The 14,370-nt window shown below is 38.1% G+C and overlaps 1 protein-coding gene across 1 annotated transcript in view; it reads right to left on the bottom strand.

Annotated features, from left to right (window-relative positions):
• Positions 1-14,370, bottom strand: part of LOC145679176 (uncharacterized) — a 62,094-nt gene that overhangs the window by 25,311 nt on the left and 22,413 nt on the right. Inside the window, exon 4 of the mRNA XM_081749767.1 lies at positions 11,856-12,107. Within this exon, the coding sequence (XP_081605893.1) occupies positions 11,856-12,107 (252 nt within the window). The remainder of the gene's footprint in view (positions 1-11,855; positions 12,108-14,370) is intronic.

Below are 14,370 nucleotides of genomic sequence, written 5' to 3'. Positions count from 1 at the left end.
AAACTAGTCATTCTGACATCTGAACTTTATCAACGTATGACCTTTCCACATATTCCTTTTAATCTTGAGTCTCTCCGTCTGAAGTCCATCACCACTCGTCTTGAGAATCGCCAACCACTCTTCATCGGTACAATGACAGCATACATCGACTTTCCACTTCGTACCCATACTCTGCATACACCATTAGCGATCCTTTTTACACTCTATCATTACACTCTTTCTCCCAATTACCACCATCTCCTCTTAGCCGCAGAATTGAAGTCCGACGACATCCCACCCTTCATATGTTCATCGTTCGCGCAGTAATCTGGGCTTCCACTGTCTTTTCACCTGTCCACTAACGTAACCCTGTAGTTTGTTTGCTGTATATCGCACTTCATCACATCATGTTAATCATCTCCATCATAACTTTATGATTGTCATTGAAAAATCACAAAACTCCCAGAGGTGTAAATAACAATAAATAAATAAGTAAGTAAATAAATATGCAAGTTAAAATGTTCCTTCGCTGTTTCAACGTTTCCTCCGTCTTTATCCTTAAGCATCCACATTTCAGTATTCAAATATCTCATAGACCAACTCCCACTTTTCTTCCAAATCAATTCAGGTTTACAAAAAAAAACATGTTTTGTTTTTATTATTTTTAATTTTATTTTTCATAACACACAATGAACAATCCAGCTTAGAAACTTTCTAATCAGATAGACAATTATAGTAGTACATTAGATGAATTTAGGTCATCGTTCATGTGTCAACAATCATAAGGAGAACCACATTCTATTTTTACATGGTCTTTAGCTGTTATCTGAATTGAAGAATGACACTAATGCAGAATGGGAATCAATCATCCCGAATTAATTAAAATTGGGAAAACAAAGTAGCATTGACTACTGATCCAGAGAGTTCTTCAAAGAGTGGAGCTACATTTGAGTTCAGTGTCGCCTTTTAACACGTCTTGAAATAAGTATCAAATATAAGGTTTTTGTTTTTGTTGTTGTTCGGGTGTGTAGAAAATGCGTTTATCATTTACAATGAAATTCATTATTTTTCTCCGTGCCAACTTCAGTATTAATACGCACTGACGACTAAATTTCTTGCGGAAGTTTGCTCTAAATTATTATTGAAATTGATGAGTGTATTGTTATCTCGTTTCTATTTTAAAGCAACCTAACTCTTAAGGACAATAATTTCCAATTGGCCAATTTAATACGTGAGAGCACACGTTTACAATTTGAGGAAGGTGACAGGGAGAGAACACACAGAATAAATGAGTGATCGGTACGTAGTATCCGAAAAATTTAAACGGACGTTAGCAGTGTAAGTCTATTTATGGATCCACGAGCAGATCATCTACATCCATAAACTACTTAATTTTGCCTGTCGCTAGTGTTCTCTCTCCTCTCTGTATGGTTTACAGGTAAGAGAAGCAGCAAAACGTGATGTCACAAGCATTCAATTAAAAGTTACTAATTAAGAATCGTTTCGTTGCCACACATCAATATTATTAATATAAAATGGCAGTATGCCTGCAACCTGCACACAAAAACCGGTATGAACGAGAATATATCAGAGCAAATGTATAAGATTGAAAGAAACATATAACTTTAGTTTCTCGTATACTAATCACTGGGAGAATTTGCTTAGGTGAAATATTAGGAAGTCGCGTCAATATATTTCCTTTCTAACATGGAACTGATAGTAACCACATTTGAAATTATTATACCTTATATAAAACACACACACACACACACATATATATATATATATATATATATATATATGTGTGTGTGTGTGTGTGTGTGTGTAGATAGATAGATATAGATATGGGATTACTCAGAAAGTTTTTTTTCCTTTTCATATTACCCCTTGATATTTATTGCAATTAATTTTTCTTCTTCTTGTATTGTGTCTAGACCTTAGTACATGTAACTTTTTCGTGCAGTCATAACAAAATTTTACTACGACTGAAACCTTTCAGGAGCCAGAATGTAATGTTTCCAAGTAAACCAGCTTTTGGGGCTACTTGGAAAATATGTCTTTTCATAGCAGTAAGATGGGACTATTCCGAAACAACGACTTGCAAGATCACATTGGTTTGAGAAGATTGACATGTAACATGACTATATTTCTTTCATAGTAATGTGTTCCTAGGTTGTTTCAAATAAAGGAAAGAGTTTTTTCACAACCTTTTAGTTAAATGCAATAAATTGTTGAACCAATCTAAACTAACTACAGTGGCAAACTTGTTTTCCTTAAGGCCCACAGAACCAGTGAAAAAATTTTTGCAATATGATTTTATAAGCGATAGTTTTTCATACAATGCAAAGGAAATTTTGGCAAATACCAATATACGCATAAGGCTTTGAAACTTCTTTAAAGTACTAGAAAATGGCCGATATATTTTTTTAAAATATATGTATGTATCAAAATTGCCTTACATTGGTTTAGAAAATTACCTGGTATCATTTTTACAAGTGTAGATCTACGTTAACTCTTTACAAAAATATAATATGGTACTGTTATAAAAATAATAATAATAATGTAACAGTACGATAAGGACAAGAATTCAAATATTGATATTCTTTCCTTCAAACTTATATGAAAAAAAAACTTGTTCTCCGGTTGTACGTAGATTCAAGCAAAACTTCAATAATGTCATTTTTTGTCTATCGCCTGATCAATATCATCATTTTTAATACAAAAAAGGAAGACAATATAAAAATGGCCACACAGAGTCCCAGAAGAGAGGTGTAAATGAAAAACTAATTAGACTCATTAGGACGCTTCTGAAAGGAATGATAATTAGCACAACTAGGTAAAATTCACTTTTCATTACGGAAAGACAGGGAAAATTTACACAAAATTTAAAAAATACAAAAAGTATATATATTAGAGTGGTAATAATTTTACATTTCTCTTCCTTTCTACACAATTTGGTGTGAAATTTCAATCAAAATCGATTAATATTGCGATGTCTCAAGCAATTTGAAGTCTGCCGCAGAGTTCGATGCAACTTGCACTTAACCTGATATCGTGTTATTATAATTGTTCATCATGTATATATTAATGATAAATAATAATATTAAATATTAACAAAAATAATAAACAATAAATTAATAAACCTTTGAAATGTAAATTAATAAATATAGTGATAAACATTCTTATCTAAAGGGCGCTTCTATCTGTCTGCGTGTGTTCGCAGAAACCCATCACAGAAAATTAAATACCTATAACCAGAAAAATTTACGACCTATATCACATTGTTTTGAGGGTAACAGAAAAGTAGCTACATTATTATGGCCCTGTCCACAGTCTACTGTCTTAATCTCGCAAGTTTAAATATTCAGCCATTTTAAGAAATGTGTCATACGTGTTTCAGTTAATGAAGAACTCATTTTTGTAGTTTAGTTTTTTTATTGACAACGCTTCTTATACGTAATAATCAGGTTTCAATAGTGACATACCAGGAAACTTACTCACATGGCCTTACATTGTAAAATATACGGCTGTAAAAGTAAGTTCCCTTTTAAGACAACTGAAACTATAGTAGAGGCTCATTCTCAATATATATACAGATGGTGATCAGAAAAATGGAAACACCTGAACGAAATTGCAACTTACCAGATTAATATGGTGTCGGGCCACCTTTCGCCTTCAGAACAGCCTTGATGCGACGTGGTATGGAGGCATAGAGGTCGTGAAAGGTAGGAAGTGGAATTTTACACCATTCCTCGTGCAGGGCATCGGCCAGTTCTGTGAGAGAGGATGGAGGTGGAAATCGTCGCCGGAGTCGTATTTCCAAGACGGACCACAGATGTTCAATTATGTTGAGATCTGGTGATTGGGCGGGCAAGGGGTGGTGTTGAACTTCATCCCGATGTTCCTTAAACCACGCTGCAATAACGCCAGCTGTGTGAATGGGTGCATTATCATCCTGGAAGATGGCGTCATTGTCCGGGAACAACATCCGCGCCATCTTTCACAGTTGGGCGGAGACACTGCAGATCATAAGCTTCTTTGGGCATTCTCCACACATAAACACGGCCCGTGGTTGGGAATAGAGTGAAGGATGACTCATCCGACCATATCACACGTTTTCAGTTCTCAACGGTCCAAGTTGCATGGTCGCGGTACCATTTGCGGCGTGCGAAAGCTTTATGGTCCCTGATGAGCGGTTTGACCCGTGCAACACGACCCCGTAAGTTCATGTCATGTAATTCGTGGCGGACTATGATTGTCGAAACAGGGTGGGGGAGGTGCTGATTGAGTTCCTCCGCCACTTGCTCCGCAGTGGCACGACGGTTCTGCGTGACAATGCGCTTTAGTACCCGGCGTGATCTGTCACTCATGTTTTACTTCCGCCCACTGTTCCGCTTCCGCGATGTGGTTTTCCCGTGTGTTGTGTAGGGACGTAGGGACCACCTTCGACACTGTCTCACGCGACACACCTAACACAGTAGCTACTGTCGTCACACTCACTCAACATAACCGCGCACCAACAATTTGCCCTCTTTGAAACTCTGAGAGGTCTCCCATTTTACACTACATCCGTCTGCTGCAGTCATTGGACACTGTTGTTCCACTGCGCCTGACGTAGTATAGAGACCGACCTAACACACCACCACCAGCGGTTTTGCGCTGCGGGCGCCACGACACCACTGCCAACCCATACATCTGACGTGTTGTCAACTACAGGTGTTTCCATTTTTCTGATCACCATCTGTATTTATGTTAGAATTGCAGCTATGAGGCAGGTCTTTGCCCACTTCCTCTATCGTTATAATTTTCTCAAAGAAACAATCCGAACAGCAGCAACCAAGACAGTGGAGCGAGATGAAGACTACTGGTTCCATTTTAGGATCCCTGTCAAACATCGCTAAGATTCGATAAATAAACTTGAGTATCTTTTCCTCCAGTGGAGAGGACTTAATAAAACTAAGAATCGTCGGGCCCAGACTCAAGAAGCCAATGAAGCCACATTTTCATCATTGATTCAGGAAGTTTTTGACATCGCACATTCAAATGTCATAGATCTGATGGATAATGAGGAAGACAAGATATTCCTACAACTTCAGCGACAAAAGGGACGACCTGGTTGTATTAGGTTAGTCGATAATCCCTACTTCAAAAAGAGAAAGAGAAGAAAGAAGAAACATTAAATTGGGCAAAACAACGATCCAAACTTGAAGAAGATACATTATTCAAGAAAGCAATCTTAGCGAGCAGAAGGAGCGAAGAAGAGGAAGATCCAACGGAAGCTTCATGCCCCAGTAAGCTAGTTGATGTTCAAATTCGAAAGCTACGTCAGAAAAGTGTTATATCATCTCAGCTAGACACAATGCTCGTTAGGAACAGACTCAGTGACAGATGTGACAAGATGATTCTCTTCGAGGCTTCCAAGGCTTGTGGACACGATCCCCGGGACCTAGCCATTAATAGATTAACCAGCCGTCGTCAGCGTCAAAAATACAGGCAATAGGCCGTTACTCAGTTTTAAGCGTCATTCAAACCAAACACAATTTCGACAGTTCACTGGGATGGGAAGTTAACTAGTGATGTTAGTAGAGGCAATAAAGTAGAGATGCTACCCATTTTGGTATTGACTTTGGCAAAGAAGAAATTTTTAGAAATTTGAAAGTTATCCTTTGGGAGTGGAAGGGCTACCACTCACGCTGTATACGTACTATACTGTGAAAGCATGGGGACTGTAAAACTTTATCCGTGCCACGTGTTTTGCTACTACAAGTTCCAACACTGGTCGTTCTTCAGGAGCGTGTATCATTCTTGAACAGTTCGTAAGCAATAATCTTCTACACTTCGAATGTCGATATCACATTCTAGGACTTACAATCTCCTCTACCTGTGGAGAATGCATACGACCTATCTACTCACCAGCCTTTCTCTAGTTCAAATGCTTCAAGTAACAGCGGCATTCCATTGACTAGAGAAAGTACGAGGATCTCATGTCAGACAATTTTACAGCAGCAGCAAGTCGTTATGTCCAGGTTAAAGTAATTTCTTTCTGTAAACACCAACTGCAGGATAGTCAACCGCGAAATTATTATATTGAACTGCTCTTTCTGATATTAATAATTCTTGGGAAATTCACTACCTGGTCCATAAACCCAGGTCACCCGAGTTGCTGGGCCAATGCATCTAGCTCGTTGGAGGACGAAGGCAATCTACAGTCTTAAGGTTTGGTTTTTCCGTTTCCAATTTAAGCAGACAGACAGAATTGCAGGGACTGCGAGATCACAACGTATTTTTCGTGAAGATTTCTTTTAAATTCTCGTTTCTGTCACCCGACGCATCTACGAGAGCTAAGAATGAGCTCCAACTCCTCAAGGAAATTCATCCTTATCCTCAAAGTGAGATTGGTGAAGAAACATCACACAAAATGACATTATATCTGTTTTATCTGTCAGAAGATTTGATTTTTGTTATTCTCTTTGATCCAGAGTTAGACTCTAACAAATGATGAGCTATGGTGCAATCTTTAGAAGAGATAGGAGAAGAAGAGGGTCTATTAATCCGAGCAGAGGTAGATTTTGCTATGGTAGAAAGTAAGACACATCTTGATTTTCTGACAAAAAGAAGCAAAAATATATTTGCTCTTCTTGGCATCCCAGATTGTTTCCTCAGTGAAGACCCTGATATACAGAGTTACATTGATGACTTTATGGCTATTCTTTGCTCATTAGCAAACACAAATGATCATGCAGAGCGTGTGTCGCCCTAATACAATATGCGATAATAGAAGCTGAAGAACAATTCCAATATGTGATCGAACACACACTGGAAGACTTCCCTGTTGCAAGGAAATCAACTGTTCTTCAGGATCACTTGCAAACCTATATGGGGTTACTTACAATCGGAATATATTATTCTGTAATAATTCAGTAGAGACTATTCGGAATTTTTGCAGTTTCATTGATTCATTGTGAATAACTGACTGTGTGAAACATATGGAATACTGAAACAATTAAATATAGGCTTTTACATGGCAAAACCTTAACATTGTTGATCCACCTCTAAATATAAAAATTTTTACATGATATTTTGCACGTATTATTTCTATATGAAAAGGAATCTTTTCAGATGGCCAGAGAGTAAATTGCTTTTTTTTTAAATTTCACCATATGTATATAAGGACCATCCAAGATAATAAAAATGAAAATCAACGCAAAATAAGAAGAGAATTTGGGAACATTCAACCTGTAGAAGTTTTACACGATATTCAGGAGATAACAAATACCGAAGTAGAAGTAAGTATAAGAAAACAAAAAACAGGAAAAGCCCCAGGCTTGGATGGAATAAAAAATGAAATTTATAAAAATAAGAAAAGTATTTGGACTCCCTATTTTACAAGTCTGTTTAATTTTTTACTCAGAAAACAGGAATTCCCACCATTTGGAAAGAAGCTAAATTAATAATATTGTTAAAAGGTCAAGATAAAGACCCAACCGATGTAAGTTCGTACCGTCCTATCTGTCTACTCAGAAACATCGCGAATATTTTTGAAAAAGTAATAGCTAGTAGAATTAATAATGTTAGGAACATTGAAAATGATAAAGTACAATTTGGCTTTAGGCCCGGCAAATCATCAGAAGATGCTCTCAACACCTTTGTAGAACAGATTAGAAGAAGCTGTTCAGTAAACAAATACGCGTTGGCATTATTTGTGGATATCGAAGGCGCGTTCGACAATCTTTGGATTCCTTCATTAATTCAAAATCTCATCAAAATAAATGTACCGGAGTACTTATTATATTAAGAATTACTTTACAGATAGAAAAATATTAATTAAAAGTGAAAAAGGGAATATTGTAGTTAAGGCAGAGAAAGGATGCCCCCAAGGATCGATCTTGGGACCGTTGTTGTGGGACATAGAATTGCAGCCCTGTCTGGAAATTCTAAATAGTAAAGAAGAAATACACCGAGTAGTGGCTTTTGCTGACGACATTGCAATTATCATCTCAGCTAATTCACGAAGAGAATTAGAAATTAAAGCAGAATTAGTCATTAATATCTTACAAAATTGGAGTAACAAAAGTAAGCTAAGGCTATCTGCGAAGAAAACAAAGTATATGTTGTTCGGTACACAACTGCGTAGGAATCCAACAATCAAATTAGGAACTAATACGATAAAAAGGGAAGCAGAATTCAAATACTTAGGTATACACATTGACGAAAAACTAAATTTTGGGCCACATATAAGATATATAGTAGACAGGGGTCATAAAGTTGCAAACAAGTTAATATCAATAGCAAATACCACGTACAAACTACCAAGGACATTAATTAATTATATCAAGAAACTTTATTAAGTGCAACAATGGCATATGCTTCAAGCGTGTGGGCCCACAGATTGTTGGAAAATAATACCTTAAAACAAAATGTCGATAGACCTCAAAAAAATTTATTAATAAGATTAAGTGGAGCATTCAGTACAACACCGCTTATTACGTTAAATGTCTTGTTAGGAGTCAAACCAATAAGTTAAATTATCAGGAAAAGAGCTGCAATTTATTGGTTAAAAAAATCAAACATGGGGAAAGTACAAGAATTACTAAGCACTCAAAGTAAAACGGTCGAAGCTATAGAAAACGAACTAATAAAAATTTGGAACAAAAATTGGCAAGAAACCAATGTCTCACGTAGATTGTATAATATAATACCAAAAATTGATATTCGTCTCAAATGGCAGCACTTTGACCCCAATCCAGGACTGATACATTATCTCTCAGGACATGGGCCATATGAACAATACTTGTACAGAATGGGATTGAAAGAACATCCCAGATGCCAATGCCAAGAACTAGGCACGCCGGAACACCATATTCTATGGTGTCCTCTCTTGGAAGATCAATTACAGGGAAGAGATGACATTAGAACAAAAGAAACAGCGGAAGTCTTAGCTAAGGAAGAGGACTACAAAATATTAAGTAGAATAGCAAAGGAATATTCTGATCTAAGAAAACAATTATATAAAAGGCAACAAGAATAAGAGAAAGACTTTTTGGAAATGTGATACAGGAATAAACAAAATGTAAAAGAAAACACTAAGGAATGAAAATGAATGTGTCAGAGTGCAAATGATTATCTTCCAGGACCGGAGTTTTTGCTCCAGGAACGCTGGATTTCCGCGTGCCCCGGAAGAATAGTGTGAATGTGCGCTCGACGCATCCCCGGCATCTAGCCGGATTGAAACTCCGGATGTGTTGAGCGGGTGTGCACGGAAATAGTGGTGGGGAATAGCGTAAACTTCAAAACAAAGCAAAAATAGCATATACATAACATACACTAAAGATCCTATGCACAACAAAAGCCAATTACTCGGTAAATGTCATACAGTGTCCACCTCGAACCTTGTTCGTGTAGGTGTCAACACCGGTCCCAGCGCTCACGGCGGCAGGACACAACTGACTAGGGCCTGCACTAAGAGCTCCGAGTGGGTCCTGGACCTCAAACCGTTGCACTGAGGATCAGAACCATAGAAATCAAGTGTGGAAAACTGAAATGACTAACTCCGCTTAGGATCAATAAGGAAATCGAAGTTTGCGCGATCGTAGAAAAGTGAATGGGTGTTGTAGTGTGCAGTGTGGTGATAGTGGTATGTTCTTTTTATTAAGGAAAAGTTGTGTTTTCACACACAGGAGTGTGTAGTGCTTATTTAAGCGTGCAATATTTAAACGTAAGTGTGCAATAATGATGCTGAGTTCAGTGGTGCAAATATTATCATCCTCTATTAGAAGAATGTAGTAAAAATTTATTTTAAAAAAAATCACACAGGAGGAAACCTAAATTTAAAAAAATGTCAAAAATAAAAAGAACAAAATAAAATAGGTGGAAAGCCTATCATACAGGTGAAACCTTAATCCAATGATTATTATACAAAAAAAAGGTGGAAAGGTTATTATATAGGTGGAAAGCCTATCATACAGGTAAAAGGCCATCACAGGTGAAATCTAAACCTAATGAAGATGATAATACAAAAATAGGTGGAAAGGATATTATATAGGTGGAAAGCTAATCATACAGGAGAAACCTGACTCAATGAGGAAGATGATCATAAAAACTAGGTGGAAAGCCTATCATACAGGTGAAACCTAGACCTATTGAGATGATGATAAACATACGACAAAGGCTAAGTATGATAAAAGGAACGAGGATGAAACAATTGAAGACTAGAGCAAGCTAAACTTGAGTCGGGAATAGAATAGAATAGGAAAATTAGAAGATGAACAAATATTAGACAGTTAGGAGTTTATATAAAAATATCTTTTTTTATCTTCTTTTACTCTTTTCTCTTTTTTTTCTTTGTTGATTTTGTCTAAATTTATCTTTTGTTGTTTCTTAGTGTTGTGGTTTCGTCCATTTTTCCTATCCCTCGTCCCTGTCCACCCTTGTCCAAATAGAAAAACAAATGAATGATGAAAAAATAATAAAGCAAAGAAGATTGCAATGATGATAGCCCTGTTTCGGTTAAACTTTCAGGTGCCGAAACTGAAAGGCGCGATCTGAGCAAAATCTAGAGGGCAGTAACATCGAAAATGGCGTTCACCTCACAGCAACGAAGCTGGTGCGTTTTAAAATTTGCAAAAACAAGCGGTTTGTGAGAGTGCAGCGCGATTTCAAACGACAATTGAATGCTGATCCACCCACACACAAATCCATTGTGAAGTGGCATAGAACGTTTATAGAGACGGGGTGCATTTGTGATAAAAGCAAAGGACATTCAGGGCGACGTCCAGTTTCCGAGGAAACTGTGGAGCGCGTAAGAGCAGCCTTCGTACACAATCCACAGAAACCTACACGTAAAGCTAGCAGAGAGTTGCAGATGACACAAACAACAGTATTCAAGATCTTACGTAAGAGTTTGCGGTTTTACCCGTACCGACTGCAGTTGGTTCAGAAGTTATACCCACAAGACAAGGTAAAGCGCCGTGAATTCTGTGACACTCCAAATTTCATGGAGGACGACGAAGACTTTCTGACGAAGATCATTTTCAGCGATGAGGCGACATTTCACTTAAGTGTAAAGGTGAATAGACACAATGTAGGAATATGGGGAACCCATAATCCTCATACAACTGTAAATGAAGAACGTGACTCACCATAAATCAATGTTTTTTGTGCAGTATCAGAGCGACGGATGCACGGTCCGTTCTTCCTTCAGGAACAAACAATTACGGGTGAAAGTTACTTAGCATTGCTACGTAACTGGTTGATTCCGCAACTTAGTAATGCAGAGATAAACGACTTCGTTCTACAACAAGATGGAGCGCCGCCACATTGGAAACGTGCTGCACGCAGGTTTCTAAACGAGAACATCCCAAACCGATGGATAGGGCGTTTTGGAGTCAATAATCAGGTTCTTTGCAAGTGGCCTCCAAGATCACCTCACCTCACTGTTTGTGACTTCTTTCTGTGGGGATTTGTGAAAGACAAAGTGTATGCACCTCCACTACCCGCAATTCTCAACGATCTCCAAGAACGCATCAGTGATGCTGTCAACTCCAACACACCGGGTATGCTTCACAACGTGTAGTTGGAGGTAGATTACCGCCTCGATACTTTCCGCGTTACAGGTGGCGCGCACATCGAGTGTTTGTGTTTTCAATTATTGCTACAAAAACTTTTTGAGTTTATGTATCACTGTCCAAATTTCAGCAAAATATTCCTTCGCATATTAAATTTACACTAATTTGAAACCTGGGACTGTTTCTGTGCTCACCCTATATATATATATATATATATATATATATATATATATATATATATATATATATACTTCTACAAAATACTTCTAAACAAATATATACTGTATCCATATATTTAGAACTCTTACATACCAAAGATAGTTACAAAATTTCTCTTCTTGTCAAGGTCTATAAATCCAATATGACCATATATGTTATCTTTGCTGCTTTTAGGTAACATATCCGCTAAAACTTTAGCTTCCTTTTCAGAGTTGATAATAGCTAGATGAGTTCCTTCATCTTTGCAAACTTGAAACGCATCCTGCCATGATAATGGTTTCCCGTGAAATCTATAATAACTGCCCACAGCAGGTATAAATTTGTAATTTTCTAAAGCTGACACATCTAAATGAAAAATAAAAACGAAATTAATATTCAAAATATGAACATAAAATGATACATGATTTAGGTCTAATCCTAGTCATAATTACGAAATAGTATCATTTGATGAATAATATAATTATAATGTTAATACTTTGCCAACTTATATTGATTAGATTCGGTTGTTAAATATTAATAATAGATTAGATTTCATTATTAAGTGACTTGAATGACATGACTCTATACAATTCTTTCTTCTGCCTATGTATACCCCTCAGCAAATGTCGAAATTTTATCTTCCAGACAAGAGACAAGGACCTTGTAGGACATTGCGCAGAGGATTAAGTGAAGCAATAAAGGAAATATGAGAGGTTACTGGGTTTTAGGCAGTGACGTATTTAGAAAGGAGCGCTATTGGACTCAAACTCGTCCCGAAATAATATTTTTACTTTTTCGCATTCCACGTACAACAATAATTCTTCTTCGATTTGTAAGAATTTCATAAACATTCATTCCATTTTCTTATGCTCTTTGTTCAGAAATAATACTGAATTTGTCAAATTTCATTCCGTCTAAGAACTTCGTTCTTTTTTCTCTTTCTTTCGTCCATTCTACTCTTCTGTTTTTTTTTTTCATAATTGTTATTTTTTCCTTTCTCTTACCATACTTTCGACCATAGTTAGTTTTGGACTACAGGACAAATCTTTTCCTGTCTTACACGTGAACAGCGATTTCTAAATGTTCTAGCTGTTCGAGTTTTCTTTACCGAAGACTGAGTACTCTCCGTAACATCCACATCACATAGCCTGAATCTTTTATATCGGCTGATTTAGATAACTCCACATTAAGATAATCTAGTGTGGAACATAGACTCTTATCACTTACTGAGATACCCCTCGCCCCAACACTCGAGGTAGATAATTCGCAACTTTTCTAGACACTTCGTACTTTATCTTATTAAAGATAGCCTCCCAGCACATTTTAACACAGTCACCGGTAGAGATGCGCACGAGTCGATTCGACTCGAGATTTAAGCCTGTCTCGACTCGTATCCTTAAATATTGTCTGGATTTGTGTCTCGACTCGTGTCTGGACTCAACTCGAATTCGAGACGAGATGTCTCGATATTCGAGTTGAGTTGAGTTGATTTTAGTTTAGCGTCCCTTTCAGCAGCGAGGCTATATGAGACGTGGACCTACTGATTTACGTGGAATCCGAACCACATGAGCTCCCGCCGGGAATCGAACCCGGGTCTCCCACGCCAAAGGCGCGTACGCTAACCGCTTAGCAACGGAGGAGCTCGTCTCGATATTCGATTTGGGACAAAATATACGAGTTAAAATATACGCACACATCAGCCAAAACATTATGACTACCTACTTAACTGTCAGTATGTCCACCTTTATCACGGATAACAATGCGACGAGTCTTAGCATGGACGCAATAATCCTTTGTAGGTCACTGGAATGAGTAGGCACCACACGCACACACAGGTCACCTAGTTCCCGTAAAATCCGGGGAGGGGACAATGCGCTCTGATGTCACGTTCAATCACATCCCAGATGTGTTCGATTGGGTTTCAAATCCGGTGACTTGGGGGCCAGCACATCAGTTGGAACTCGCCCCTCTGTTCGTCGAACCACTCCATCACACTTCTGGACTTGTGATATGGTGCATTATCTTGTTAAGAAATGCCACTGCCGTTGGGAAACACAGTCGTCATGAAGGGGTATACATAGTTTGCAAGCAGTATATGATACGCCTCGGCCGTTATGGTGCCTAGCTCGAGCTCCACTAGATACATGGATGCTCACGTGAATGTTTCCCAGAGCATAACTAGGCCATCGCCAGCCTGTCTTCGTCCCCCAGTACAGGTGCCATGGAGCAAACCCTTGGAAGAGGACGGATCCGCACCCTAATATCGTCATGATGGAGAAGGTATCGGGATTCATCAGCCAATGCAGCGCTCTGCCACTGTTCATAGGTTCAGTGACGATGGTCATGTGTTCATGTGTTCATTTGTCGTAGTTGCTGATTTCGGGGTGTTAACATTCGCACCTGGATGGGTCGTGGGCTTCGGAGGCCCATCGTAAGAAGTGTTTCGGTGCATTGTGTGTTCAAGGATAGTTGTACTTTGACCAGCATTAAAGTTAGATGTTAGTTCTGGCACTGATCCTTGCATGTCCTTTTTTAACAGTCTATCTAGCCTACGAAGTCCGACATTTGTTATGAGGTGAAGGCGCTCAACCCCTCTACGTTAGAACTTCGTATCCCCTTGGTTTCGCCA

Source organism: Thermobia domestica, chromosome 2 (genome assembly GCF_964235325.1).
Source record: "Thermobia domestica chromosome 2, izTheDome1.hap1.1, whole genome shotgun sequence".
In the NCBI taxonomy this organism is placed as follows: Eukaryota; Metazoa; Arthropoda; class Insecta; order Zygentoma; family Lepismatidae; genus Thermobia; species Thermobia domestica.
This window is presented reverse-complemented; position numbering and strand designations above follow the sequence as displayed.